At 51.3% G+C, this 27,792-nt stretch overlaps 1 protein-coding gene across 1 annotated transcript; it reads left to right on the top strand.

Annotated features, from left to right (window-relative positions):
- The first annotated feature begins 4,040 nt into the window (after window positions 1-4,040).
- Window positions 4,041-25,782, top strand: BMF (Bcl2 modifying factor). The gene is made up of 6 exons (XM_081507166.1): window positions 4,041-4,140; window positions 4,523-4,651; window positions 6,787-7,083; window positions 8,604-8,764; window positions 21,872-21,969; window positions 22,124-25,782. Exons 3-6 carry the CDS (start codon window positions 6,792-6,794, stop codon window positions 22,167-22,169), a joined length of 597 nt encoding a protein of 198 aa, XP_081363292.1. The 5' UTR covers window positions 4,041-4,140; window positions 4,523-4,651; window positions 6,787-6,791; the 3' UTR covers window positions 22,170-25,782.
- Window positions 25,783-27,792: the final 2,010 nt, after the last annotated feature.

Here is a 27,792-nt window from a genome sequence, read left to right as displayed (position 1 = left end):
AGAAACATGTAAGCCAAGTCAATGTAGATAGGGCATTCATGGAAAATCTTCCACTGCAGCTTTTTTCCCCACTCTTCAAACACAGGACTATTTCTATTTTCTAAATGTGGAGAGGCACATTCATTCACTCATTCAGCAAATATTTTTTGAGTATTCCCCAAAACAAAACTGTTTACTGACTGTCATAATACATGTGATCCCAAACTTCACCTAATCTTTTAGGTTCCATTCGGCTTTCCCATGGTAGCCTCAGTCTCTGCATTTCCCTTTACATCCAGATCTTGGAATTCCTAAATATTTTCTCTTTAGCAATACTTTTTCGATTTGAACCCCACTCTCCAGTGATTGGTAAGAGGGAGTTCAGTGACTAGGAAATCAAGTCTCCTCACTTGCTTACTCAGTTAGAAGAAGCCACTCTGTCTGTTCTGGTAGGTTCCCCTCCCTCCCCAACCCCTTGCCCCTCCTCTGTGCCGCGTGTGTGTGTACGCGCGCGCATGCACACACACACACACACACACACACACACAAACACTTCTCTGCAACTCAGAGGCTATTCCTTTGCAGACAGATGGAATAATGCACAGAGAGATAAATTCACTCTGTTAGAGCAAGTCCACTGAGGAAGGACAGCACGCCTTCCAGGTTGCCGGCCTTTCTTACACACACGATCCCTCCCAGAGGGAGTTAAGAGGCAAGAGGGTCGAGCAGTATGGGCTTCTCCACCAAGACCCCTACCTTACACATAAATCAGTTTCCAATCTAACCCCTCCCTGGGGGTTGAGTTACAAACCTCAGTAACCCCAGGGCAGCCTGCCTGGTAATTCCTATTATTCAGCTGTCAGCTGGTTTTTTTAAAAACCTCCCTTCCCAGTGATCCAGTTACTAGAGTTTTAGAGCCCATTCCTTGTCTCAGAGAGAAACCCTATAGCCAGGTGAAACAATGGAGAGAGCTCGGCAGCTTTCTACAGGGAGCTGGGTTTTCTCTTCTGCTGAAAGCAGCCTCCCCTTAACTCTTTGCATTCCCTCCCCAGTCTTCTGTGCCTCCCTCTCAGGCACCCAGCTGATGCTTTTCGGAGTAACTTGGCTTTTTTTCGGCAACATTTTGCTTCCCAGAGCCATCATCAGTTAGCAGAGGAAAAAACAAAAAGCAAAAAACTGGGGCAAAGAATGGTCTCAACAGAGAAAGAGGGAGAAGAGATTCTGCTGTGGATGCAAGATGCATCTGCTCTGGACCCCGTCACAAGTCCAGGGTTCTTCTGTTCCCAGGGTGCTGCTGTTGGTAGGAGACTTGGAGCCAAGACCTCCAGCCCAGCAGGTCCTGATGCTTTGGGCTGCAGAGTCTACCCTGTGCTGGAGGGGAGAAAGGGCACGGGGAGGGGTCTGCTTTGACAGTGATGAGAAGTGGGGAGTGAGGCTTCTGACCTCCCTGACCCCTCTATCCCTGACAGTCTTTTTCTGGTCCCTCTAGCTCATAAGGCTGGGCCCCTGCTGCTTGACCTTAGAGGCTGAGAGCAAAGGAGGCCAAGTTATGGGTGTCCTTCACAGGGAGCCCAAGGGAGAAAGCTGGGAAGGCCTGGTAGAGAGGCCTGTGAAGAAATGTCACTACAGGGTATGACCCTTCTTCTATCTTCCAACCTGCTCAGACCCACTAAAATGATCGCCTCTGCTCCTCAGCTCCATTCCCCTATGATGGCGAATTTAAAGCTTTTACAGGGTCACAGACCCCTTTGAGAAACTGTTTTAAGCTACAGAGCCACCACCCCCACACAAAAATGCTTGTGTGAACCCACAAATACAATCTAGGAAGTTTCTCTTCTAAAGCTGAGGAGACCCTGGTGAGCCTGGTGAATACATGGACCCCAAGTAATAAGCTTTCTCTACCAGATTTCTTGCCTCGTGGACCCAATTCTACCTTGCAGGGTTGTGGGAAGGCAGACAGAGCTTTAGAAGCTCAAGTGGATCAGGATGACCCATGTACTCTGGGGCCTGTGTTGCCCCAGAGGACAGACTCAGACCTGGTTTGTCCTTCAGTTGTACTCTTGACCCTAAGTCATGCCCTTAGGCCCAAATGGCCTACCTGAGATATGGGCCCAGGAGGAGAGCCAGTAAGAAGAGAAGGATGGAACTAAGGAGGTGTGTGTGTGGCAAATATGGTGAGGGTTCCTCAGTGCCCTGCATGGAGGCTGGTCTTGGCCTTCTCATCTGCTCACATATGGCATGATTGCTAGGTCACCCTGACCAGCTCTGACACTCCTTCTTGGCCAAGCCTCCTGGTAAAATAATATACCTCCTTTTGGCTCCAGCACCTCTTTCTGGACATCTGTCAACTTATGTGGGGACTGGGCTGATGGCCAAGCTTGACTCTTGCCCCTTTCCCTTTTCCCTCTTCTCCATCTTTTGGGGATAGCATTTTCCTACTCTAGCAACCACAGCCCTCATTATGCCTGGTCCACTTTCTTAGGTACCCTTTGAAGGAGTTAGGGACAGAATGAGTAGGAAAAAGGGACAAGGAGACTTTAGGCTCCACTGGGCTAAGAGTCCCAGCTCCACTTAGCTTAAGTCTGAGTTTACAAACTCAGAGAGAGCAGCTTGGTGGTCCCCACTGCCAGTCCCCACTGTCCCCTGGGTCAAGCACCATCATCCCTCACCTAATCTGTTGCAGGGACTGGCTCCCTCTCATTGATTTCTGGCCTCTTCATTTATCTTCCCTAAAATCCAGGCTTGGTCAAGTCAATCATCTTCTATGAAATCTTTGCTGTCTGACCTATGCCTCTGGAATAAAGTGCAGATTCCTCAGCTGCCATTCCAGGGACACCTCTGTAATTTGATCTGAACCTCCCTCCCATGCTCACTCTTCCTCAGTCCAGGTGTGCACCCAATGATCCTATACGTCCCCCTTCCCTTGATCCCTTGACAAATTCTCCAGTTCAGTGCTTGATCATGCTAAAGCTAGGTCTTGGCTATTTTATCTGGCATTTCTGATTGAAAAACTACCCCATCCTTCAAGGTCCAGTTCAAAAGCCATCTCCCTAAAGCCTTCCCCAGTCTTAGCATTCTGAATTTTTCTGCATTCCCAGCAGTCATTATCCCTGGCATTACCACATTTCATGTTGCTTTCCATTACCTTCTGGTCTGCTTCTCTAAGTAGGTTGTAAGCTCCCTGAGGGTAGGGACTAGGTTTTTGGTACCTAGCCCAGTACCTGGCACAATGCAGGTATTTAAGAAATGTTTGTGAACTAGCCCATAGACTCCCCTGCCGATAGTAAGTGGTCTGCAGGACACGTTACTTTCCTTGCAGCCCTAGCACCATCTCTCAGTGCTGCCATAAGCAGGATGTGTGTTAACTGCCCGAGCAGCCCCTGCATTCCTGATCTCTCCTCTCCCCAGCCAGATGTTAATTTTGTTTATTTTGACTGTCCATTCCCAGTCAAGAAGAGAGCCTGTGGCTCCCTTTGGATATATTTGATCTGAATGTCACTCGAGATTACAGTGTCAGTCACACATGTTTTCAAGCTTCCTACAGCTTTGGGGGCTGGAGTTTGCTTCTGACCGGCCCAGCAGCCGGGAAGATGCTTTGCCACCATGTGGCCGGGATCCACCGGCACCCGTATCTTTGGCCCTCTGGATGCTGCCAGCCTCATCATCTAAAATCTCCCCGCTTCCTTCTCTTCCTCTCCCTTTCTGGACGCGCCGAAATTATCCAGACCATACCCATGAAAGAGAAGACAAAAATCACTTTGGCGCCCCCTATCTCCCTCCTAATAGGGAGGACTAAAGGGCTCTCGAGTGCTTCCAAAGTTCGTGTCAGGAACCGAATCTGCGTGGGCGACAGCGCTCCAATTGCGTTTCTGGCGGAGGTCGGAATTTGGCTCGGTCCCTTGCAATGTTTCCAAGGGAAGGTTCGTACAATCATGACAGTCCCTGGCAGCCGCCCAGCCCGGGACTTCTGGCTCCACTCTCCATTGGCCAGCCATCCGTGTGACGCTCCGGAGGCGGGGCCTCATCAGCTGTTTGCGGGATGCCCCGAGCGGGCGTATTTTGGAAACAATACCGCGCGGTGCAGAGTGGCCTCCACCCGAGCCTGCCCGCCTCCTGCCGCCGCCGCCCCTGCCCGCGCCTCCCGCCGCCCGCTGCTGCCCGGTGAGCGCCTGGGCGGCCAAGGGCCGGGCGGAGTTGGATCTCACCTCCTTGGGGAAGTGGGGAGAGGATCGCGCTGCGCTTGGGGGCCCGGGAAGGGTTGGGCTGCGGGCGTCTGGAGTGACCATGGACTGGGGCACTGGGGTGTGGGAACAGGGTACAGAACCCACATGTAGGTGCGCTGCTCCACGAAGGAATGCGGGGCTAGTAGCATTTGAGTCTCCAATGACTTGGGTCCAGGTGGGCAGGGGAACCTGCGCTTCCCCGCTCAGCAGATCCGGGCGCCCGAGAATGGCCCGGTCTCTGGGTCTGACATTGGGGTAGGGCAGGGAGTTGTGGGACGTCCTACATCCCTGCGGAGTCTGAAGGCTCCTCTCCTTAACAGCTGGGCTTTTCCCCCTCCTTCCCAATTGTGTTTGGGCGCCAAGCCCCCGAGTGCTCGTCACGCTGGATCCTGGCACGGAACCCTGGCATCACGACTCGGAGGCCGAGATTCTCCCCTGGAGTCACCCAGGTCTGCTGTGTGTTGTGTGAGTGCGTGAGTGTGTGTGTGTGTGTGTGTGTGTGTGTGTGTGTGTGCGCGTTCCCAGATTTTAGCCCTCGAAGAGGTTCAGAATGTTTGGCTACTGCCTTCTTCTAGGAGGAAGAGGAGTCTGAGTTCAGCATCCCTGTTAGCGTCCTTAAGGGCAGGGATGGCTCCAGCAGGTTTTAGGTCTCCTTACTAACTACGTCTCTGGTAGTGCACTTAGGAAGTGCCCTCCTGCTGCCCGTTTGGACACCACCTCTTCAGCTCAGGGGAAGGGGAGAAGAAGTCTCTTTACTGTATCCCAGTTTGCACTTGATCTTGCCCAGCACCCCTCCGAAGGCTCCCACCTGCAGAAGAGCCATGTGTAGTTCCTGTGGAGAGTGGGAAGGGTCCCCCTAGGCTGGCAGAGCCACACCCTCTGGCTGCACCTCCCCCACCATCCAGTGCAGGCAAGGGCTGAACTTTGGGGCTTTGCTGGGAGGGGGTGGGGGAGGTGATAAGCTTCAAAGGAAAAGCCAAGACAATGACTGCTGCTTGCTATTGGCTTTGGAGGGCCCCATCTTAGGTTGGGATTGCCAGCTTGCATAGAGGAGGTGGAAGGGCAGGAGGGCAGCCCCTGCCAGGTGACTGGCAGGACAGTGCTTGGTCCTTTCTGCAGGATGCTTTGTTTCCTGGCGCTGATAAACTAGTTCTCTCACACCTTTTAGAAAAACATTGTCCCAAGAACACCATGTGCCTTTTTTTGCCATCCAAGTGGTCATCTCCTTGAGTCCAGGGAAGACAGGATAGGGACTATAGATAGCTCAAGGACAGGATGGGATGGAGGGAGAGTTGAAGCAGGCACCTTAAAGAAAGCTTGCATTTGAGAAAGCCAAGATTCTTGAATTAACTGAGATTCTTCTAAGTACTTTACCAACCCCCAGACCATTTGGCTTGTTCTTCAAGGGCACGAGACTGGAAGACAGAATTCCCAGGGGACCTCTAATTGACTCTGGCAGTGACAAACACCATCTCTCCGTATCCTTAACCATTCAGGTGGTTGCTTTTCTGACTGCCCCAGGGACCCTGAGGGGTTCCTGGTGTGTGTATGGGGGACTGACTTTGAGCGCAAGAAGCTGGGTTACTCCAAGCTCATACTTCCAAGAGCCATCAAGTGGAGCAAGTGGAACTTATATCACCAAGAAACTCATATCAACAACCTGAGTTCAGGCAGCAAGTGAGGTCACAGAGAGAGGGCTGAATTTCACTTCCTTCTATGAGGCAGGTTGTACCCGTCTCAGGTTTGGTGCTGGCAGGAATGGTAGGCTGTGGGGAAGGATTTGAAGTTGTGGAGATTAGTGACTCCACACTACACTGGGGAATTCTGGGCACTTTGCTGGATGCCGGACCTCTCCTCTCGGCTAAGCTGTGGTAGGCAGATAGCTCTACTCTGCTGAGAGGGCAGCTGCGATGACTAACTTGGGTTTTTCTCCCCCTCTCTCTCCCAGGACACACTCTTACCACATCGTTGAGCCTGTTTGTTGTGTTGAGCAAGCAGCGGGTGGAGACTAGAGTCTTGGGCGGGGCTTAGCAGGTTTGGAGGGAACCTGGCCGGGCTAGGATTGCTGGCTTTTGTTTTTGCTGCCCAGCCTGGAGCTCTGCTCAGACTAAGATGAGAACTTGATGGTTACTCCTCAGGCCAGCAAGGGGGTGTGTGTGTGGTGAGCACTGTGGGTACAGCCAGTCACAGCGCCCTCTGCCCTCCCACAGCCACTCACAGAGGCTAGTCTTGTTGACATTTCTCCAGGTACCCTCCATGCTTGTAGCAGCTGACCATACCCCTGCTATGGCTGAGAGTCAGTAGCAGTCCAGCTGTGTGACTGTGACCAGCCTGGGTCAGAAGAGGAGACTGAGGGGAAAGTGGCTCCAAGTGGGTGCGGGGAAGAAACATGGAGAATCCCAGAACTGCAAGGCAGCCCACATTTGGGGGCGGGTTGTCACCCTTGGCAATGCTTTATCTGTAGGGTTGACTGTCATCATTGCCTGAGCCCACTTCTCCACATAAAAAGGAAAGGGAGGGAAGTCCTTCCAGGTAGAGCCTGGGTGGGGGCAGCCTCCCGGATGCCTGCATTGCACCCTCACAGGGGAGATGGAGCCACCCCAGTGTGTGGAGGAGCTGGAAGATGACGTATTCCAGCCAGAGGATGGGGAGCCGGGGACCCAGCCCAGGAGCTTGCTCCCTGCTGACCTGTTTGCCCAGAGCCAGCTGGACTGCCCCCTCAGCCGTCTGCAGCTCTTCCCTCTCACGCACTGCTGTGGCCCTGGGCTTCGACCCACCAGCCAGGAAGACAAGGCTACCCAGACTCTCAGCCCAGCTTCCCCGAGCCAGGGTGTCATGCTGCCTTGTGGGGTGACTGAGGAGCCCCAGCGACTCTTTTATGGTGAGTGCTCTTAGCCTCAGGACTCCTCCCTCAGAGACTGGGGGAAAAGAGGGGACTTTCCCTCCCCAAACCTGCTCTTTGCTATTTCCTTCCCCAAATTGAGCAGCAGGGGCTATTGATCCCTCAACTCTTCACCTGCTGTCTCTCTGCTCATATACTGCTTCTTGCCTGTGTTCCTCAGGCCACAAGCAGGACAGACTGTCTTGCCATTCTTTTCTGCTCATTTGTCCCTTCCTGGAGGGATCCTTGGGTCCATGGTGTCTCCTTGGGTTGGAAGAAGGGTACCTGGGTCTTGGCTTTTACATATTGTGGCCTGTTGAGTGGCCCAGCCTTTTGTGTCGTAATAGTGATGTACCTTCCGTAAAGTGGCTAGTGTTGCCCTGGAGAAGGCTGGGGGATCTGTGACTCGCTGTTGACACTGAAGGGGAAAACCCAGCTTGTTCTGGGAGAGAAGTTTCCTGGAGGCAGAAGGTCCCCCGCCCCGGTTGTCACTTGGGACTTTCTGTGTTTGGAAGGGGAACTGGAGAAAGAGGTTGGGCCTGCCTAGGCTCAATGCCGGCAAAGGGGCTGTTTCCAAGGCTCAGTCAGATAAGACCCCTTCATTTGTGGGCTTCAGTGGTTGGTTTTGTTAGCAGTTTGCCCTCCTCTGGCAAAAGTGCAGGGTTAGATAGCCAGTGTTCTTCATTTAGCACAAAGCTTATGGAGGGAAGGGAATGGTTCAGAGGCTGTCTTGCTGGGTCTGACGGAGCGGGTTGAGGAGATGCTGCAGTTATTCCCAGATGGAGCTGTCCTGTAGGACAATTCAGGCAAAGTAGTTCTGGCAGGAGTCTGAGAAGATAGATAAGACCGTCAGGCCAGGAGGAGGGAAAGACGGGAGTAGGCGGGCGCCCCTAGTGGCAGCTCGGTGGCCAGCACTTGGTCAGTGAGGAGAGCAGGTCTAGATGTCTGGCCTCGGGCTGGCTCCATAGAGGAACTTGGCTAATCTGTGGCTCAGAGGAGTCTTCTCTCCCTATGTTTTTGTGCCACAGCCCAGAGCTTCAGGGCCTGAAACCAGCCTTTCTCTGCTACACTAAAAAGTGAGGTTACTTTCTGATTTTCTTTCCCTGTCCCTCGCCCTGCTCAACTCAGGATCTCTGGAGAGCTGCCTCCAACGTTTTTCTAGAGAAGAGCTTCAGCCTGCTACTACTATATGAATAATGAATAATAAATTGTGGTCAAGCGTAGCTGGGTAAATAATGACAGAAGGTTGGCAAGTTCAGCCACACTTATTACCTTTGCCATGGCACTGCCAGTGAAGAGAGGGCTGAAGGGAAGCCTGGCATCAGCTTTCATACTCTCGGGCAGCAGGCAAGTCAGGCTGTCCACATTTGGCAGAGTGCCCTGAGAAAGGCAGGCTCAGTTCCTCTCCCTTCCCATACTAGAGTCTACCCTTGACCCCGGGTCTTGACCAGGGGTGGCAGGCATGGGGAAGATGGGGCAGTGATGGAGCTTGCTGAGATGTGGGCCCTCTGTCTTTGCAGGCAATGCTGGCTACCGGCTCCCCCTTCCTGCCAGTTTCCCTGCAGGCTTGCCCCTTGGTGAGCAACCCCCTGAAGGGCAGTGGCAACATCGAGCAGAGATACAGATTGCCCGAAAACTCCAGTGCATTGCAGACCAGTTCCATCGGCTTCATATGCAGCAAGTAGGCACCAGGGCTTGGGGGGGGAGGTGGTGTGCATCTCCTGGGGCTACAGGGCTGGGGCCTGCCTCAGCAACTCTGTTTCTGCCAGGCCCCACGTTTAAGGCCCCATGTTACCGTGATTCTCATGGACTGGAAATCGAGAATGGGCCCGGCTGAATGAGTGCTCTTGCTCTCACCTCTGAGATCCAAGTTGTTTATCTGCCCACTTTCAGCTCAGGCCCCTGGGAAATGCTCCGATCTCTTCCAGAGAATGGCATAGCTTCTTGCAGCCTTGACTTGACACTATCTCTTACTGAGTTCATCAGTGGGAGATGGTCCCTTGCAGACCTAAGGGGAAGATTTTCATGGTGCTGAGGAAAACTGGACAGTCGGAGGTACCTGGCTGCGGTGCAGTGGGAAATGGGTAACCAAGGTCTGGATGGGTCTGAGTTGGGGAAAGTGGTGGAACCGGTTGTAACCTGACTCTTTCCAGCTGGGGAGGCCGCTCCTCATTGTCTCTGTCTGGAAACCGGGGCTGGGACTCTGGAGAGTGTGTACCTCAGAGTCTCTCCAGACCAGCGACAGGGTGCTCGGCGGGCAGCCTGGCACCAGCCCGCCAGGGCGGAGCATCGCGTGTCAGTGGAGCTTGTGGCAGAGCCCGTCAACAAAGGCAGCGGCTGGCGGGCTCGTGTGGAGGAGCCCTCCGTGCCTCGGGCTGGAGGCTGCCTGGCTCTGCAGCAGCAGTCTGGCCCGGCCCCTGGGCACTTAACCCTTCCTCCCTGGGCTGACATTCTGGATGGCTGCCAAGGCGGGGAGAGGAGCCTGAGGCTGGATCCCTGCTAGTACAACCACCACTGAAGCGAAGTCATGCCACCTGGAAATGAACACATTCCCTGCCTCTGGGACAGTGTCCTTGCCTAATCGGCTGTGTGTGTGTGTGTGTGTGTGTGTGTGTGTGTGTGTGTGTGTGTGTGTGTGTGTGTGTGTGTGTGTGTGTGTGTGTGACAGTGTGTCTGGGACAGTGTCCTTGCCTAATCGGCTGTGTGTGTGTGTGTGTGTGTGTGTGTGTGTGTGTGTGTGTGTGTGTGTGTGTGTGTGTGTGACAGTGTGTCTGGGACAGTGTCCTTGCCTAATCGGCTGTGTGTGTGTGTGTGTGTGTGTGTGTGTGTGTGTGACAGTGTGTCTGGGACAGTGTCCTTGCCTAATCGGCTGTGTGTGTGTGTGTGTGTGTGTGTGTGTGTGTGTGTGTGTGTGTGTGTGTGTGTGTGTGTGACAGTGTGTCTGGGACAGTGTCCTTGCCTAATCGGCTGTGTGTGTGTGTGTGTGTGTGTGTGTGTGTGTGTGTGTGTGACAGTGTGTCTGGGACAGTGTCCTTGCCTAATCGGCTGTGTGTGTGTGTGTGTGTGTGTGTGTGTGTGTGTGAGACAGTGTGTCTGGGACAGTGTCCTTGCCTAATCGGCTGTGTGTGTGTGTGTGTGTGTGTGTGTGTGTGTGTGACAGTGTGTCTGGGACAGTGTCCTTGCCTAATCGGCTGTGTGTGTGTGTGACAGTGTGTCTGGGACAGTGTCCTTGCCTAATCGGCTGTGTGTGTGTGTGTGTGTGAGACAGTGTGTCTGGGACAGTGTCCTTGCCCAATCGGCTGTGTGTGTGTGTGTGTGTGTGTGTGTGTGTGACAGTGTGTCTGGGACAGTGTCCTTGCCTAATCGGCTGTGTGTGTGTGTGTGTGACAGTGTGTCTGGGACAGTGTCCTTGCCTAATCGGCTGTGTGTGTGTGTGTGTGTGTGTGTGTGAGTGACAGTGTGTCTGGGACAGTGTCCTTGCCTAATCGGCTGTGTGTGTGTGTGTGTGTGTGCATATCTATATCTGACTGTATATCAGGAAATCAAGAGAATAATTAATCCACCATGATTGGGCAGACCCTGAGGTTAGATGGGGAAATTCAGGGGACCAGAGGAGAGCTATTGATAATAGGTTTGACTTGAGGACCAAAGCATGGCCTGCACCTGGCAGGAGGTAGGGTGGGGAGACAGAAATTGAGTTTAGGTTTCCAGAGATCCAGCCATAAGGGGTTAGTCTCTGCCAAGGTGAGAGTCTCTGCCAAGGGGTTCTGAGGGAAACCTGGGGCTAGACCTGGTCCTGGTGGGTCCCCCAATCCCTCAGGAAGGGAGGGTGGCCCTATGCTTAGATAATAAGGCAGCCTGGCTGCCTTCTCTGGCTCCAAGCCCCAGCCCCTATTCCCTCCTTTGATTGTTCTGTGGAAACTTGGCTTAGGGTTTTCCCTTAGTCCACTCTGATTCTTGATTTCTGCCTCTTGGCCTTCTTCCTACCCATTCACTTTACTCTGGTTGTGTAGGCCTGTGGTTGGCCTGAGCTCGCAGCTGCTAGCCCCAGTGCTACAACTGATAGAGGACCCAGTGGCTCTGGGTCTCCTGGACTCACCTGGGGGACTACCTGGAAAGCAGTTTTCTGCATTCCCATTAGACCTGATCTCTCTCAACAGTTGTTTCCCAGAATGTTCCACCATCCACTGGTGAGCCCTTATAGGCTTGGTAGCAGGCTGAGAGGCCTTTGCCCAGCTGAGCCCTGGCACAGGACTAGAACTCAGCCCAGGGCCATTTCTTCCCAACTCAGTCCCACACAGGAGAAGCTGGCCCTGATCCCAAGGTCTGACCCTACCCTTTGCTGTTTGGCATCATTGACCCCAGTGCAGAGCTGTCTCTTCCGAGGGCCTGGTTCAGCTTGGGAGGAGGAGGGGCAGAGCCACAGAGTGGGAGGAGAGCTAGAGGAGAGTCTCCCCAGCTCTGCACCTCCTCCACTGCTGGCTCCTGACTTCCCTGTGCCCCTCACCATCCAGCCAGCTACCTTCTCCTACCGTGTAGTGGCAGGAGGCCGGCCAATGAGGCCTAGAGCTGGTTTTCCCAAATTTTCCATTGCAAAGAGCCAGGCTTTTTGTCCATGGGAGTCTTCTTACTTTTATCCCCCTCCTCCCCACTCACCCTGCTCACTTCCCTGGGAGCCCATTCTGTGGGAAGGACTGGGATCATGGCCATGGGCAGATGGAGTGCTGGCATATGTAGGGCCTTTTAGCAGCTAGTTTTAAGAAGTGAGTTATTTTCTGAACTTGATTACAATATAAACTAACGTCTAGATATCTCATATCCACACAAAACTGTTGTCACTCTTACATTCTTATCCTTTATCTTCTTTCCCTATTCCTTCCCCTCATCTTTGCAAGCAGGACACTGAGGCACAGGGGTGGAAGTAATTTAGGGTTAAGTCTCGAAGCTTCAGATACAAAGTCTGAAGGCCCAGGTTTGAATGCCAGCTCTACCAGCTACCAGCCACTGGGAAGTCACTTGATCTGGCAGAGCCTATTTCCTCTTCTGTAAATTAGACCTAATGTCACAGAATTTGATCATGAAGATTCAGTGAGAAAATACCTATGAGAGTTCCAGGCACACGGTAGGTATTCTTTAATGCTTGTTTCCTTTGTCTCTATAATCCTGATCATCCCCCACATTTGTTCTTGCACTGACAAGTACATCTTCCAGCCCACCTGTCCAGCTAGTCCCTAAGCAGAGCTGCCTCCCGTGGGCTCCCTTCCGCCTGCCCTGTTCAGAGAAATTGCTTTCCAAGCTATTCACTTATGGGGCTTGTCCTTGTACATTTCTCCTAGGGGAATGATGATCAATCTCCATTCATTGTGGATTGAGTTTAGATAACCAGGAAAGACAACTCAAGACACAGTAAGAAGGTTGAAGGGGCCTGGCCATCTCCTCTCTTCTCAGGTCTGGGATGGTGTCCCAGGGCCAGACAGTGGCCATGGGTCCCCGAGTCTGGTAGGGAAGGTGAAGCTCCTGCCTTTTGTCCCTGGTTAGGGACCTCAGTTATTCTTTTTTTTTGGCCTCATCAGGCTTGCGGGATCTTAATTCCCTAACCAGGGATTGAACCCATGCACTCAGCAGTGAAAGCATGGAATCTTAACCACTGGACTGACGGTCATTTCCAGTTATTCTTTTTCTATATGAGGGGAAGCCCTAGGAGATGTAGAGCACAGGGAAGGGTGTGAGGATGGTAGTGCATTATAGGATGGCATTATGACAAAGTGAGTGTGTCAGCATGACCCTAAAGGCAACATGCTCCAAATTCCCCCTGGTGCTGGTTATTGCGGGCTGTAAACCCTCCTAGCAGGTTTTTCGAGGAGCTTGCTAGATGGAGGTCTAGCCTGACTACCCAAGTGATCTGTTCAGGATGGCTTCTCTGGACCAATGGGCAAGGATTGGAGACAGAAGCTGTGCTTGCTGTCAATGCTTTTGGTCTCCAAAGCAGCAAGAGAGTTGGTGGCAGAGTGAGTGGAGATAAAAAGCCTTTCCAAACTTGGTCACACACCCCTAACTTCCTCTGGCTGGGTCAGGTGTGAAAGATTCCCCTCTTTGCTCCTTTGTGAGCTTAGCTTAGCTGCAACACGTGATCTGTGGTGGTCTGGTGACCTTAGCCTACCTTGACCTTGGCTCTGTGATGGTGCCTTGGTGTTTCTTGTCTGTCCAGCTTCTTCAGGGAACATGGCTGTACAGGTTTGCTTCCTCCCTGTGCTCAGGGGCTCCTCTGGCCCAGAAGGTGAGTCCCAGCTTCTTTCCATTCCCCCTGCCATGGTCTCCTCCAGCATTAGTCAAAGAATGGAGAGAAGCTGGTGTCCTCTCCCCTTAGGAAAGTCTCCTGTCCCAATGGCACCATCTTGAACTTTGTGGGGTATTTCTGGGCAGTGTTAAGAAGCCAAGAATCCTTTTTTTTTAAAAAAAGTGGCTACTGGAGACCATTGAGTGAGTAAAGCTACAGGAGAATTGAAATTCTTGTTGGAAATGGCTTTTTCACTTGGACCAGGAGTGGCTCCATTCAGAAGAGTCAGGTTTGGAAATTCCCTGAATAGTAATTAGACTTTATGGAAAATGAGATCTGACAAAAATTTCAGCCACTCAGTGGAAACCATCTTTAGTTGCAAGGTCAGAGAAAGGATCCTGGAGTTAGACACAAAGTCTGGTTCAAATCCCAGCTCTGTCCCTTATGAGTTCTGTGTTCATAGGCAAATCATGTAACTAACTTATCTGAGCCTCAGTTTCTCATACACACCTTACAGAGTTGATGTGAAAGCCCTTTGGAAATTGTAGTATGTTTAACTATTAATTCCCTGGTGGCTCAGTAGTAAAGAATCTGCCCACAATGCAGAAGACCTGGGTTCAATCCCTGGGTTGGGAAGATTCTCTGGAGAAGGGAATGGCAACCCATTCCAGTATTCTTGCCTGGAGAATCGCATGGACAGAGGAGCCTGGTGGACTACAGTCCAGGGGGTCGCAAAGAGTCAGCCACGACTGAGCAACTAACACACAATAACTATTAATGCCTAGACAATTTAACACTTTTGAAAATGGGTTTTAGGATTTTGTTTGGACCTGGTTTTGGAGTTCTTGGGGAGCTCTTTTGGAACTTGTACCTGAGCTGGTGTTTTCTTGGTTTATTAACTAGTGGCTTCTCTGCCAGCAGCCTGGATCTTTTGTTCAGGGAGCCCCTCACTGCTTCCTGACCCTTTGGGATGCTCTCCTTGTTGGTGAGTGGTTTTCTGCAGTTCAGACTATGCCTAGAAAAGTTGTTCAGGCTCTAGATGGGGAAGCCCAGGGCAGGAGCCCCAGAGATTCTCTCTAGGGTAAGAAGGGTCCCTAGGAGCCAGCCCCAGGGTGGGAGGTGCCCCTCGGACAGTGCCTGGGGAAGAGTGAGGCTGGGGGAGGGGCGGTGGAGAGTGCTGTGCGTGAGAGCCAGTGCTGGGGCTTGGGGGCCCTGTGTTTGCTCTGTGGCTGGCTCTGTTTATATCGCTCGCTATATTTAGCTTCTGAGTCATCAGCGTGGCTGACTAGAGCCGAGTTCCCCACACAACTCTGCACCTGACTACTCTCTCTTCCAGGAGAAGGGCCTTGTAGTTCCGGACAGTCCATTCCCTCCCCACCAAGGCAAGCCATGGGGATGGGGTTGGCTTTGGGTTTGTTTTTTTTTTCCCCTGGGGCAGGGAGGGTGATGGGAGGGAGGGATTTGGAGGAGGCATTAGAAAAGAAGGACAAAGAAAAGAGTCTGGTTTGCCTTTTGATCTGTGTCTGGCAACCAAGAGGGCATGTTCCATGACCAGTACAAAAACAGCCAGTGTGTGGGGTGAGGAGAAAAGTCTGGCCTTCGGTGCTTGGCTTGCCCGTCCCGTCCAGGGAGTGGCCCCGGACGGGGTGAGAACAGTCAGCTGCAAAGCCCTCAGGTCGGGAGGTAGAGCCTTGGGGGTTCCTTCTCCCGCTCCTTGTAGACCCACAACGGACCTGCTCCCTCCTCAGTCCCCTCTCTCCCTCACTTTTAAAAAATAATTATTTATTTTTTAATTGGAATATAGCTGCTTTACAATGTTGTGTTAGTTCTGCTTTATAACAATATGAATCAGCCATATATGTCTCCCTCTCTTGTGACCAGAGCGCACATACTCCTCTTCCTCTCTGAGTTCTTAAGAAGCTGCTCAGTAATTTGAAGGAGGTGTTCTCAGACTGGGGGAGACAGAGCCATCCCTAGGGGAAGCTGGGTCAGGGCCTCAGTACTTCCTGTCTCCAGGCCATGGAGGGGCAACCCACGGCTCTGGGGCATGGGTGGCAAGCACAGCCCGATCTCCCACCCCCAGGGACTGAAGCCGGTGGCCTCCACTTATGTTAGAGGAAGCCCTCCTATCTTGGACTGAGCTGGGCCCAGGCTGCCCTTCTGGGAGAAGCAATTGGTGTTGCCATGGTGGCAACTGGTGGCTTCAACGTCTGTTAGTGCTGCTGGCTGGGCTGAGGAAGCTCTTGGCGAGAATTTTTTTCCTTTTCCGTTTTGCTACGTTGCTCGTTCCTCGGTGTCTGGGTCAAAAGCAATTTGGGACAGTAGGCCCACAGGGCCCATGGCACTGCCCTGGGGGTCTCAGGATTCCTTGCCCAGCTTGGCAGCCTGGAATTCTGAACCCGGCTGCCTCTGGCTGCCATGGCCCATCTCAGAGTGAAAAGTCAGGGATTCCCCCAGGACTTCATGAGCATGCCTAGAAGATAGTGCTCCTGGGGCAGGTGCTCTGAGCTGAGGGTGTCGAGGGAATTGCTCCACAAAATCGAGTCTGGACCAGGTTTCCCTTGTCCTCACCAGGGAGTGGAGAGCTGCTCCCGGTAGCCACTGGCCCCATGCTTTGCAGATACTTCTCTCATTTAAGCACCACAGCAAACTTGTACTTCGACACTTCATTACCCCCATTTTATTGGAAGCCGGGGCTCCGAGAAGTGGGATAGCATGCCCATGTGACACTGTTGATCCTAAAACCACGGTCTTCCCATCAGCCACCCCTGCTCCTCAGCAGGTGCAGCCCAGAAGGTGAGAATCTGATGGAGCTCCCACTCTCCACCCCGGCCCAGCTTTGCCCCTGTGAAACGGAGTTCTTGCTTTTCTCCCCTTCAGACTGTAAAATAATTGAAGACAAGGCTTACAGCTTGCTTATCTTTGTGTCCTTCGTAACTCTTAGCTCAGTTGGGTACCTGATAAAAGTTTGCTGAATCAAACAGAAACATCTTTCTGACTTCTTTTATGTGGAATTTTCCTGAAGTCTTCCTTAGCTCTGTATTCCTGTTGTCAACAGCAAGTCTTTGTGCTTCAGCCTCACCATGGTGGGTTTAGAGTTGATGGGGAAAGGAAAGAGGTGTGGTAGGAAAACGGCATTTTATAGAGGGTGTATTGCCCTATATTTTAAAAGAAACTGAGCATGGTTTCAGAGAAACATCTGAAGTTAACATTTCAGACCAGTTTTTGCTTTATTTCTGTTTGATCTTCAGTTAGCTCTGCCTCTGAAAGGTTTATTGTCTTTCTAGTCCACAGCATCCTTACTAAATAGTTAATGATCTGGAAACAGTTTCTTTAAACATACTAAGGGGGGGGCATTTAGGTGGTGATTCTCTTTGAACAGTTAATATCATTTTCATAATGTAATACACTATAATATTTTAGTAAAAGAACACAGCCCTGGAATCAGGGATCTGAATCACCCCCTCCCAACTAACATTAGGGGTAACTTTTCTGAGCCTTTGCTTCCCCATCTGTAAAGTGGGATTGAAAATAATACCTGCCCTTCCTATGGCCCAGATTTTTGTGAGGAGCAAAAGAGATGATAAGAAAGCATTCTAGGTATGAGACTGTTATAAACTGACCTGTTTGGTCAGTTTGCATTTTGCCTATGTGGTTCTTTGAAATCAGGGCTACAGTGTAGCTTTGCTCCTTACTCAAATTCTTTGGGGTGAATTAGCTGCTGCTGGAGCATCTGGTACACTGGTAACACAGAGTCCCCAGAGGGTGTGAATTGGATACAAGCAGGAGAGACGGAGGGAGATTCTTATCAGGGTAGGGCAGGGAACACTCTTTGTGCTTAGAGCAGAGGCCATGTGGGATGAAACAGAGTTTGATATGTGTAATACAACCTTGTCAGACACTGCAGCCAGCTCTTGAAAAAAATAAAAAAGCCTTTAATAGTTGGGCCTCTCTCTAGGCAAGAGGCTGATCCTATCACTTCAAGTACATCTTCAGACCTGGCCAGACATCAGTTGTTCCTAGCTTCAGACAAGCAGGTTATCTTGGAACACTGACTTTTCTATAGTCAGTGCAGCGTGCTTGTTGAATACCTACTGTGTGCCCTACATGTTCCCCATCATCCAGGATGAATGACCGGGTATTCAGTCACAGTGCCTTGCACACAGTGGGGATGATTCCGACACTTGTCAGCTGACTGCCTTCATTCCCCGACCACAGAAGGAAACTGGGGCTGAAAGGAGAACCCCAGGTCTCTCATCCTGGTTGTGCTCTCTTAACTGAAGAGAGCATTTTTATCCACCACGTGAGGACCCCTTCCTTTGGGTCAGTCGCCTCGATTCTTGCCTTCCTCGCCTTGGTCCTACCTTCTGGGCCAAATTTGAGAGCTCTGGTGTACACTTAAATTCCCATCAGCTTCCCATCTTCTGAGCCTTCCCATCTTCTGAGTTGCCCTGAGGACAACTTAGCTATGCATTCTGAGAACCCTCATTCTTTGTAGATTCCCAAACTCGAGGGGTCCCAAGCAGCTTGAGGGAGCTGAGCCTTGTGCCAGGGGTTAGCACTCACTGATCTCAGGTGATGTGCCAGGTGCCATGCCAGGTGCCTGAGAGTCAGGGGCCAAGCGCACTCTTTCCTGGTCCCCCTTTCCTTCTCCCTTTCTCCCCCACACCCTCTCCTGGAAGGATCCATGTGCTCTGGTGTTTCCGTGTCTTTGTGTACCTCATCCTGTTCAGTGAATGTTGATTTTCTTTCTTCTTACTCTTTCTCTCCCTGGCCTCCCTTCAAGTCCTTTTTCTTTCCTTTCTAGTCATGTCCTTTTTTAAAAGCTTTAAAAAACATTTTATTTATCCTTGTTCTTCATAATCAAGGCATTCTTTGGTTCTCTTACTGTGTGGCAATTTGATGTCCTTTCAGAAGAGGGCCTTCTGGAGCTTGCCCTGTGGCAGGAGAAGGCTGGGTGGGGTATGTGTGGCATTGCTCGTGCTCGCAGAAAGGGTTGCGGGGGCAATAGATGGTTTCCCAGGCCCCGGTCTTGCTGTGTCTTATGGCTCCTGGGGCAGCCAGCTTGACCCTGTACTAGGCAGCTTGTTCTCCAAGCCCACCCAGACCCTTGACCAGGCTGACTGGGTTTAGTTGTTGGAGCTCTGAGTTATAATCCTGAAGGTGATTGTGGGTGACAAACTCCGAATCACCAAGCTTTATGGTTGGAAATCACCTCAGTGGTTTCTAAATGCCTATGTGGCCTGGCTGCCTTAGAAGCACCTGGGCAGGATTAACCTCCAGCTTCGCCAAATCATTACTCTGGTGGGAGGAGATTGAAAGAGACTAAAGAAAACACCAAATCATGAAATGTTTTCTTCTAGGCTATAGGATCATGAGTGATTTTATTTTCTCCTTTCTAATTTCTTGTATTCCAATTTTTCTACAGTTAAGATGTGTTACTTTTATGACTAAAAGAGACAATAGATGTTAATCCTGATTTTAAAAAATGTCACTCAGGGGAGCATTTCAATATACAAATTCTTGGGCCCTTCCCTGAAGATTCTGCCCTAGTTGTTCTGGGCGGAACTTGAGGACTCTGTATTTACAATAGCACCTCAGTGGATTCTGTGACACAGCAGGTATGGGAACCACTAATACCATACCTGCACTTCACCTATGAGGAGAGGGAAGACTCAGGCCCCAGCCTACCAGGTCCTCTGATTCCTGGCCCCAGGGAGCCACCCACTGCCTAGAACGCCTCCTTCCTGATTCAGGAGCCCCGAGGCCTGTCCTAGGCAGAGGCACAGAACCTAGGTCCTTCCTAAGGCTGGTCCCTTGTAGACCTAGGCCAGTCTGTGTCTCCCAGCAACGTCTCCACATTCCAGTCTAATACCACTGTCTTCTGGGTCCCTAGAACCCGCCATGATAACAGTGAAGATTCCTTCTTGCCTTAAAGACTGTGGGCCCAGGAAGTTACCCAGAGCGGCAAGTGGCCTCCATTAGGGGAATGTGGGGAGAGATTGAGGCCTACAGAGATGGGATTGGTCCAGGCCCCAAATCGTAGAGCTGTGATCTCCCTTCCTTGGCCATTGAGTTGTTTTGAGACGATTTAGAGAACGGGAAGGTGGAGGGCCTGCTCTAGTGTAAAGAAAGGTATGTGGTGGCACTTGGAGCACAGTGGTAATGAGTAAGGACATTGCTCTAGGAGCAGGTGGTCTGTATTTAACCCAGTCCCTGCTACTTACTAGCTACGTGGCCAAGTTTCCTAACTCTTTGAATAATCTCATCTGTAAAATGGGCATGATAATATATACATGTGTCATAGGGTTGTTGAGAGGATCAAAGGAGCTTCATGTGTGTAGAGCAGTTCTTCTTATACTCTAATGTGTGTTAAAGTCACCTGGGGATCTTGTAACAAATTCAATAAAGACTTTAAAAATGGCCCATATAAAAAAAAATCTTAAAAAAATAATGCATTCTGATTCAGTACGTCTACGTTTCTTTTTTTTTTTTTTTTTCACGTCTACGTTTCTTATAAGCTCCCAGCTGATGCTGAAGCTGCTGGTCTGTGGACCACACTTTGAGAGCCAAGGACATAAAGCAGAACCCAGCACACTCAGTTTACAGTGACTGGATCGTGGTTGTTATTGTTACTTGGCCTTTTCAAACAGGCACCTGAAGAGCCTCTAAATTCCAGCAGACTGGCCTCCCTAGAGACCAGTCTTTTCCTGGATTTTCCTCCTATTCCACCCATGACCTTTGCACCTGTCCTGGGTAGCAGCTGGGGAGGGGAGACAGGAGGAGGGGATGCTCTGTCCAGCTGCTGCGGCAGGCCTGAGTCTTCAGGTTTGCAGCTGAGTCCATTTTCACGCTGCTTTACTCTAACCAGATTTTGTTAAGCCTGGTGTGTTTCCTCTTTTTACTCGTCTTTGTTTACAAAACACAAGGAAGCCATCAGTCTCTCCAGTCGAAGTCTGCCAGGCCTACTCTATGGCACACCCTGATTTCCCTCCCCTTTCTAGCAGGAGCCGTGCCTCCAACTTTCTGGGTTTTCCAGTCACCTCTTCTGCAGGGAAAAGAGCAGTGCTATTGCTACAGAAGGACGGTGCGGCTGTGGGGGGGATACAGATACATGGCAGGGCCCTGAGGTCAGCCTCAGTTGACATCTCACCTCTCCTCTCTCTCTGTGGCCTCAGGCAGGGTGACAGGGAACCCAGCAACCTGCCCAGTTGCCTGGGGACAGGTCAGGGGGGTCAGGGCCTGATGTCCCTGGGAAGCTCTGGGAATCCAGGAGCTCTGGGGGCTCACTTTCCAACTCTGCCACTGACTTACTCTAGCCTCTTCTCAGCTGACTGGGAGTTGCCTGGTGGGGGCCGGGGCTGTGGTTAAAGACTGCAGGGGCTCCAGCTCCCCCTACACATGCACACCTCACATAAACGTGCTTGCTGCCCAGGCCGCTGCAGCAGTCCAAGTCCAGCCTCTGTGCTGGCTCATATTTTTGCACACTAGGTTTTTATTCCCCTGTCCACTGAGAACCCCGTGGAGTGGGCCCCAGCCTCGTCCTCCTGCCCTGGCAGATAAAAAGAGAACAAAGACCGCCTCTCCCAGCACCCCTCAGTCCCCTCCGGGCCTCTGCCAGTACCTGTGTGGGTGGGGCACCAGCCACAATCCTCTGAGTCACTGACCCCTGACCTTTGCCCCAAGCTTCGCTGCCTGACAGTAGGGCCTGGGATAACCTCCAGAGAGTAGTGTGCATTCTTTGTTTTTGTTTTGTTTTCAAGTATGTTCTTGCTTAACGTTTAATTGGCTCTAGTCAGTAGGAAAGCGCTCCAAGAGGGATTATTTATGGCTTACTGTCAAGAGCAGCTATAAAAAGGGCAGCGCAGAGCTGAAGATGCTGGGAAGGGAGAGAGGGCAGGCGCCCAAGTGTGTGTGTGTGTGTGTGTGTGTCTGTGTGTGTCTGTGTGTGTGCGTGTTTGCACTGGATGAAATCAGATTTTTGCTGCCTCAGCAGTGTGGTTTAAATGGAAGATTAACCCTTTGACCTTCACAGTGTCAAATCACTTGCAGATGGAGGCTCCCCCTCTTTCCCCCTTGTTCTCTGTGTAACTTTGGAGTTGGGGGAGAGAGGGGGGCACTTCTTCTCTTTCTTTCTGAAAAAAGTTTGTTGTTCGTGCAGCTGAGGTTTGAGGGGCTCAGGAGCCAATCTGATTAAAAGCAGCACTTGGCTAAACTCTGGAAAATCCTGCAAGCAGGGGAAAAAGTTTAATCCTCTTGTGCACAGTGCATAAAGAGCCTGGTCTTTTCTTTTTAACGTTCACACTGCAATTGTATATGGAGAACTCTGCTATCTCCCCCTCATTGCCACTTCTCTCATCACTCCCCCAAATCCCCCATGCCCCCAAGTTTGCTGTCCTGATGGGATTAAAGTGCTGCCCTGGGATGTGTGGATCTGAACTTTTGCATTGGAAATGATAAGCTGTTGTCTAAGATCGCATTTAGGAGTTACATCGTTTTTTTTTCTTTTAGCACCAGCAGAACCGAAATCGCGTGTGGTGGCAGATCCTCCTCTTCCTACACAACGTCGCTTTGAATGGAGATCAGAACAGGAACGGGGCAGGTCCTAGGTGAGGCTGGGCTGCCCCCTTCGCATGGGCACCATGGAAGGACATCGGCGAGGACTGATACTGCGTCTTGTGAAGTTGTTGTTTTGTGTTTTTATTTTAAAATTTTCTCTATGTACATAAGACATACCTAAGCAGGACCTCTTTCCCCGTTCAGGGCCTCGACCAGGAGTGGGGGCCTTTGTCAAACACTGTTGAAATAGAGGCTGGTGTGTCTGACGTGGAACCTCCCAAGGGCTCAGACGAGTAGATCCTTCTGTCATCGGTTGTTGAAGACGACCAGGTAGTGATGTTCTCCCACGAGTGGACTGAAGTTTTCCCACAGGAACTTAAGAGATAGGAGGCTGGATTAGACTTGTGGTTCCACCAAACCTATCAGCCTTCCACCGTGAATGGAGCCCCTATCCGAGTGGTCACACTGCTTTAACCCCCCCCCCAGGGCCTCAGCCAGGGACTTTCCGGCTGTGCGTGGCAACTTCATAGGTCGGTCAGCCAGCTCCATGTCTGGGCTCTCATTGGGCCCAGCCATCGCCCGCCCCAAGGGCTCAGGGATTTTTGCCCAGCCCCTGTCATCTCCAGCAGACCTCAGGGAGGGTTGGGTTTCTCCATGGACCCTCAAAAAGTGCCGCAAAAATGAACCAAACTTCTGGGTAGGCCTCACATCTGCCTTGGTCCCACTTGGAAGCCCAGGATTGGTCCTGAGGTGCAGAACCACTGCCCACTCTGGCTGCCCGGGACTGGCTGGGTGTCAACCACGGAGGAGCCAAATAGCCAGTCAACATGCTGTGGCCAGCAGCTTGTGCCTTTGTCAGGTCTTCTTTTGAAAGAGCCAGCCAACAGACTGCGTCCCACCCCCAACAGCAGCACTCTAGGGCCGGAAGAGACAGGACCGGACTGTGGAGGTGCTGGGAAACCAGGCGGCCATCCCACCCATAAGAGTAAGCCCTAGAGGAACCCAGACCCCTTGGTTTCCTTGGAAACCAGTTACCTCCTCCCTTTTAACCCCATTCCTTTCTCACACCTAGTGGGATCCAGGAAGAAGCCAGCATAGTGGCTTTGTCAGCTGAAATGTGTCTTTTAGAGTAACAGACAGTGATTAGAGTGAGGAACTGTCAAAGCTGGGTGCACATTTCCCGTCTTCCTTCAGCTTCCAGCCAGGCAAGAAAGGCAAGCTCTGGAACTCAGCAGGATCACCGCTGCCTCTGAACTCCTTTTCTCTCCCTGCTGTGGCACTAATGGAGAGAATTTAAAGCAGCCCGGCTGGCAGCTCTGAGAGCAGACATGGGGAATCTGAAAAGATGCAGGGAATCTGTTAACCAGACACCTAGAAATTAAATTATCATTTTTGTATATGTGAGAGAAGTTAACATTGGTGCTAACGGTGAAGCAAGGCCCGAAGAAAAGATGGCTTCCCTGGGCAGAGAAGACCCCAGGGCTACCCAAGGAAACTGGAGGAGTCCAGGGCAGACTCTCAAATCTGAACAAGTCCCAGCTCCTCTGATTGTGCAGAGAGGAGGTCTTCGTTACCGTTGAAGGACACAATGATCTGGATGTACGGTCAGGCAGGTTGTTCACTGCACAAGGGCACCGGCAGAGGAAGGTGATGGAAGCTAGAATCTAGCCCATGCTCTGCTCACTAAGTTGTATGCCCTAGTGTTGGGCTGTGTCCACTTACAGGAAGGGGCCTTTCCTAATTTGCACAAAGGTGCCCTATGAGCTCACAATGGCTCGAAGAAGGACTTCAAACTGTGTATCAGCCTTGGTTTTGTTCTGCTTGGATATTCTAGAGGTATTACCTACCTATTCTTGGCCAGAATTGTATTCTCAGGGTGTGTACCATGGCTTGTCTGCTAAGAAAATAGGTTCCTTCTTACAAGAAGGAACCCAGGGAACAGGCATGGAGACTGGTGCTGGGATAGGCTGACCATTGTGAAATCCAGCCTTCCCTGTGGGTCTTCACACCATTTTTTTGATGTGCATGGGACATGTGTTATTTCTCCCTCTCCTGGACCAAGGCTGTGACCGGCAGGGTGCCGGTATACCTCGAGTGGCACACATAAGAAAACAGGATTATTTTTACCAGCCACTTTACCTCCTCTTAGCAGACTTTCCACGTGAGCTGAGTGAGAGAGCAAATAAATGGTCCAGGCCTTGGTGCCTAGGCAAAGCCATCAGCCTCAGAGACCTTGCTGGGCCGAGCAGGATGTCCAGTGGCCTGTCCTGAGAACTGAGCCCACAGTCTGAGAAGCTCAGTTGAACATTGCACGTGGGGCCGGGTGGAGGGTGGTCTGACTGCACTGTCTCCATATTTCATGAAGCCAGGAACTAATTCACTATCCCAAGCAAGCCAGGACCAAATGTGAAACTCCCCTCCTTCCCCTCCCGCCAGAACCCAGCAGGTAGAATAGTCCCAGGAGGAAGGGGTTCCTCCTGGCTGGCTGTTTTTAATTGGTGTAGTGATCTAGACTGGCCTCTTCCCCCTCTGCCTGGTGACTTGGTCTGAACATTCCTCAAGTTCAACCTCAGGAGACCCGTCCCTCCCCCTGGGCTCCCTCTCCCCAGCCCCCACCCCCAGGAGCTTGGCTGTCTCCAGTTAGGGGGTGGAGAATCAGTTAGAGGGAGGGAGAGTCTGACCTGGCTCCTGACCTGTAACTGACAGAAGACTTGTGGAGCTTTTGTGGTTTGCTGAGGGTGGGGTGCGGGAGAGGGACTGGAAACTCTTCCCTGGTAGGAATTGCCCTGGAGGGAAGGGAAGCCTGATGTTCAGGGTCAAAACAACTCTTCTCATTAAGAACCCCAGAGTAGGGGCTTCTGGAAGGCGGTAGAACTAGGGAGGGAACCCCCTCAGGCCAGCTGTCTGACTCACTCAGACAGTTGCAGGACTCAGCTGGGCCTCTCTATCTTTGCCTGCTTCAAAGCCTGGACTGGTGGAAGGCTGCCCCTGGGGCCTTTTCTTGCTTAGTCCAAGGATCACCTCCCTCAAGCTCCCAGAGCAGAGGGCTTATGTGACAGGCATGTCCTGAATGCTCAGAGAGGCCCAGCTGACTTGTCTCTCTGTCCCCAGTGGCCCAGCCTCATCCAAGGATGGGTTGGACATGGCAAGGAGGGACATGGTCCAGCCAGGGCTTTCCCCACTTAGGGGCTGGGGAGCCACTGTAATTGTCCTGGTTAGCATGCAGAGAGTTCTGATGAAGTGGGGTGGGGCAAGTGAGGGATGGCAGAAGCAGGCACATCTGCTCTGTGGGGGCTTCTGCACATTGGTGCTGCAGGGTCCCTCTGTGTGTGGGTGGGGACACCTTGGTGAGAGACTACTCAGGCTGACTCCTTAACTCATTAGCCTGTGAAGCCTCCTGGGGACACTGAGCAGTGGGTGTCCAAGGCTGGTGGGCACTTTGAGCCTTGAGGGAACAGCAGAGCAAGCCCTGTGCTTCATAGATGCATCAACCTCTCGGGCTGAAGGTGCTTGGAGCTTTGCAGGCTCCTAGTCCGCGCTGCCCTTCTCTCTGCACAGCAGACCAGCGCCTCTCCCTGCTCTGTGAGCATCGCCCAGCAGGTTGCTCCATCCCTGGGTCCACAAGGGCTGTGAGGGGGAGACCTAGTGAGAATGTAGCATTTTGTCCCTCCCAGGTTAGCTGTCCTGGGTTCACGGCGCTCTGCCTCTGGGAGAGAGACAAGAGAAGAGAGGGAGGGAATGGGAATTCATTGTTTCTAAGCCTGTACAGAATATTTGGCTTTGTGTTCTTCACATGCATATATGTGTATATATCTTTGCCCCCATCAATTGGTACAGTTTTTAATAAAACCATTTAAAGGAAAGCTGGTCTTTTCTAAGGTGTAGTAAAAATGCAAGGGGGTCTGTTAACAGATTAGAGATTCCCAACTTGCTTCACCCAACTTGCTTCTCGCTGACCTCATGAGTGACACCCCACCCCCGACCGGGACCCCAGCTTTTGTCAGGACTTCCTTTCCCTCTTGGGGTAGCGAAGAGACATTCTGATCACACAAGAAGCACAGCAGAGGCCCCATGAAGTGGAAAAACACAAACTTTGGATCCAGACCTGGATTTGGATTCGGTTCCAGCCTCCACTAGCTGAATGATCATAGGCAAGTCGAATAACCTCTCTGAGCCTTCAGTTTTTCTGTGTGTAAATTACTGGCGTGCCTGCCCTGCAGGATTAAAGGGAATGTGGACAAAGGACCTGCCCTGGGACCACCCCTTGGCAATGGCAGCCTTAGTGACCAGAAGTGCCCTGGTGGCCCCTCCGCACAACTCCCCACCCCTGTCACCCTAGGCCTCGCTTTTCTTTTATCAAGGTAGGCTAGTTGTACCTTTATCAAGGTAGGCTGGCTTGTCTTTGAGGATTAACAATGTGTCTGACTCAAAGGAGTAGTTTAAAGCGCTTGACAGAGTTCTACAAATCCTTGGGAAAAACCACTCACAGCACTAACCTGTGAAACGAAGGGCCAACTCACTCGGCCTGTGCTGGGCCCCTGTGACCTGGGAAGCTGTTGGCTCTCTCAAGACCAGCCTTGGACTCTGGTTCCTAGCCTGGTAGAAAGTGGGCGCTTGAAGTGATGTCAGTTGTCTTGTCTAACTTCTTCATTTTAAGGAGAAAAGTGAGGCCCAGAAAAGTGATGCAGTTTTCTTTTGGGACTTTTTAAACAGCTGAGTCAGTCAGAGTGGGGCTCACCCCATCCATCTTGGTTTCCATTTGGAAATTGCAGTGCTCTTGCCCAGATCTGCAGGGAAGCCAAAACTCGTCTATTTTTAATGCCAAATAACTGCCTCTTCTCCTGTAAAACATGGCACTTCTAACCACTCTATATTTGGACAGCAAGGTTTATTTTTACTGGAGTGTGGTAGAAGTGGGGCCTGGTGCCATATCCGGATGTTATTCTACATTTCACGTGCGGGGTTGCAGTTGAGCCCTTAAAGCAGCTCCTCTGAGATTCGTGGGATATTAGGTGATTGTGACAGAAATGACTTTCTTTCAAGTCTATGCCTGCTTCAGGTGAGGCTGCACTCAGGTGCCCAGCTAGAAATCTGATAGCTCACCTGTCCCAGCCAGGCCCTCCATTCTCTCTCTGATCCCTCCAGAAGTCCAGTGAGAAGTTAAAGGCACAGCTGCCCAAGCTTGAACCCAGGCCCTGCTGTTTGTCAGCTGAGCCACACTGGGCAGGTCACATAGTCTCTCTGTGCCTCGGTTTCCTCATCTGTAAAATGAGATGATAATAATCTCATAAGTTTGTTGTGAGCATTAAATGTGTAACTCTGTGTAAGGGACTTAGAATAGTGCTTGTTACATGTTCAGTTTAAAATATATATTAGCTGTTAATATTATTACTTCTATTATTATGATTTGTAGGCAGATGACCAATCAGCTCTGACCATTCTTATCTGGAAATAGCCCCTGCACCTATCTTCTATCTCTGCTACACTGTTTCAGCGTCAGTTTTTCCCCTGGACATCTACAAGCCCCTGCCTGGTCTCTTTCCCTGCCTTGCCGCACCCCCAGTGCCTTCTCCGCTGCCGGGGACCTTTCTAAAAGACAGACAGACTCCATTCCACCCCTCTCCACTGGAAAACTTGTCCTGCTTTATCCAGTCCACATTCATCTCTTAGCCTGCTTCTCCAGTCCCCCTTGTATGAGTATTCTGACCCGTAGAAACTTGGGTTTCTACGGATCAGAATAGAATGGGTTGCCATTTCCTTCTCCACTCTATGTGTATTCTTATATGTCTATTATGCTTGACAAATTATCCTTAAGTGTAACTGATTAAAGGGTTTTCCAGGTGGCTCAAGTGGTAAAGAGTCCAGCTGCCAAT

This window comes from Giraffa tippelskirchi, chromosome 7 (assembly GCF_054371585.1).
Source record: "Giraffa tippelskirchi isolate mGirTip1 chromosome 7, T2T-mGirTip1v1.2.pri, whole genome shotgun sequence".
Classification (NCBI taxonomy): domain Eukaryota; kingdom Metazoa; phylum Chordata; class Mammalia; order Artiodactyla; family Giraffidae; genus Giraffa; species Giraffa tippelskirchi.
This window is presented reverse-complemented; position numbering and strand designations above follow the sequence as displayed.

Excerpts from the sequence above, each read along its gene's own strand:
- BMF (XM_081507166.1), top strand. The coding sequence starts at position 6,792 with ATGGAGCCACCCCAGTGTGTGGAGGAGCTGGAAGATGACGTATTCCAG. Across the intron at positions 8,765-21,871 it reads ATCGGCTTCATATGCAGCAA|CACCAGCAGAACCGAAATCG; the intron begins GTAGGCACCAGG and ends TTTTTCTTTTAG. Across the intron at positions 21,970-22,123 it reads AGGAACGGGGCAGGTCCTAG|GGCCTCGACCAGGAGTGGGG; the intron begins GTGAGGCTGGGC and ends TTCCCCGTTCAG.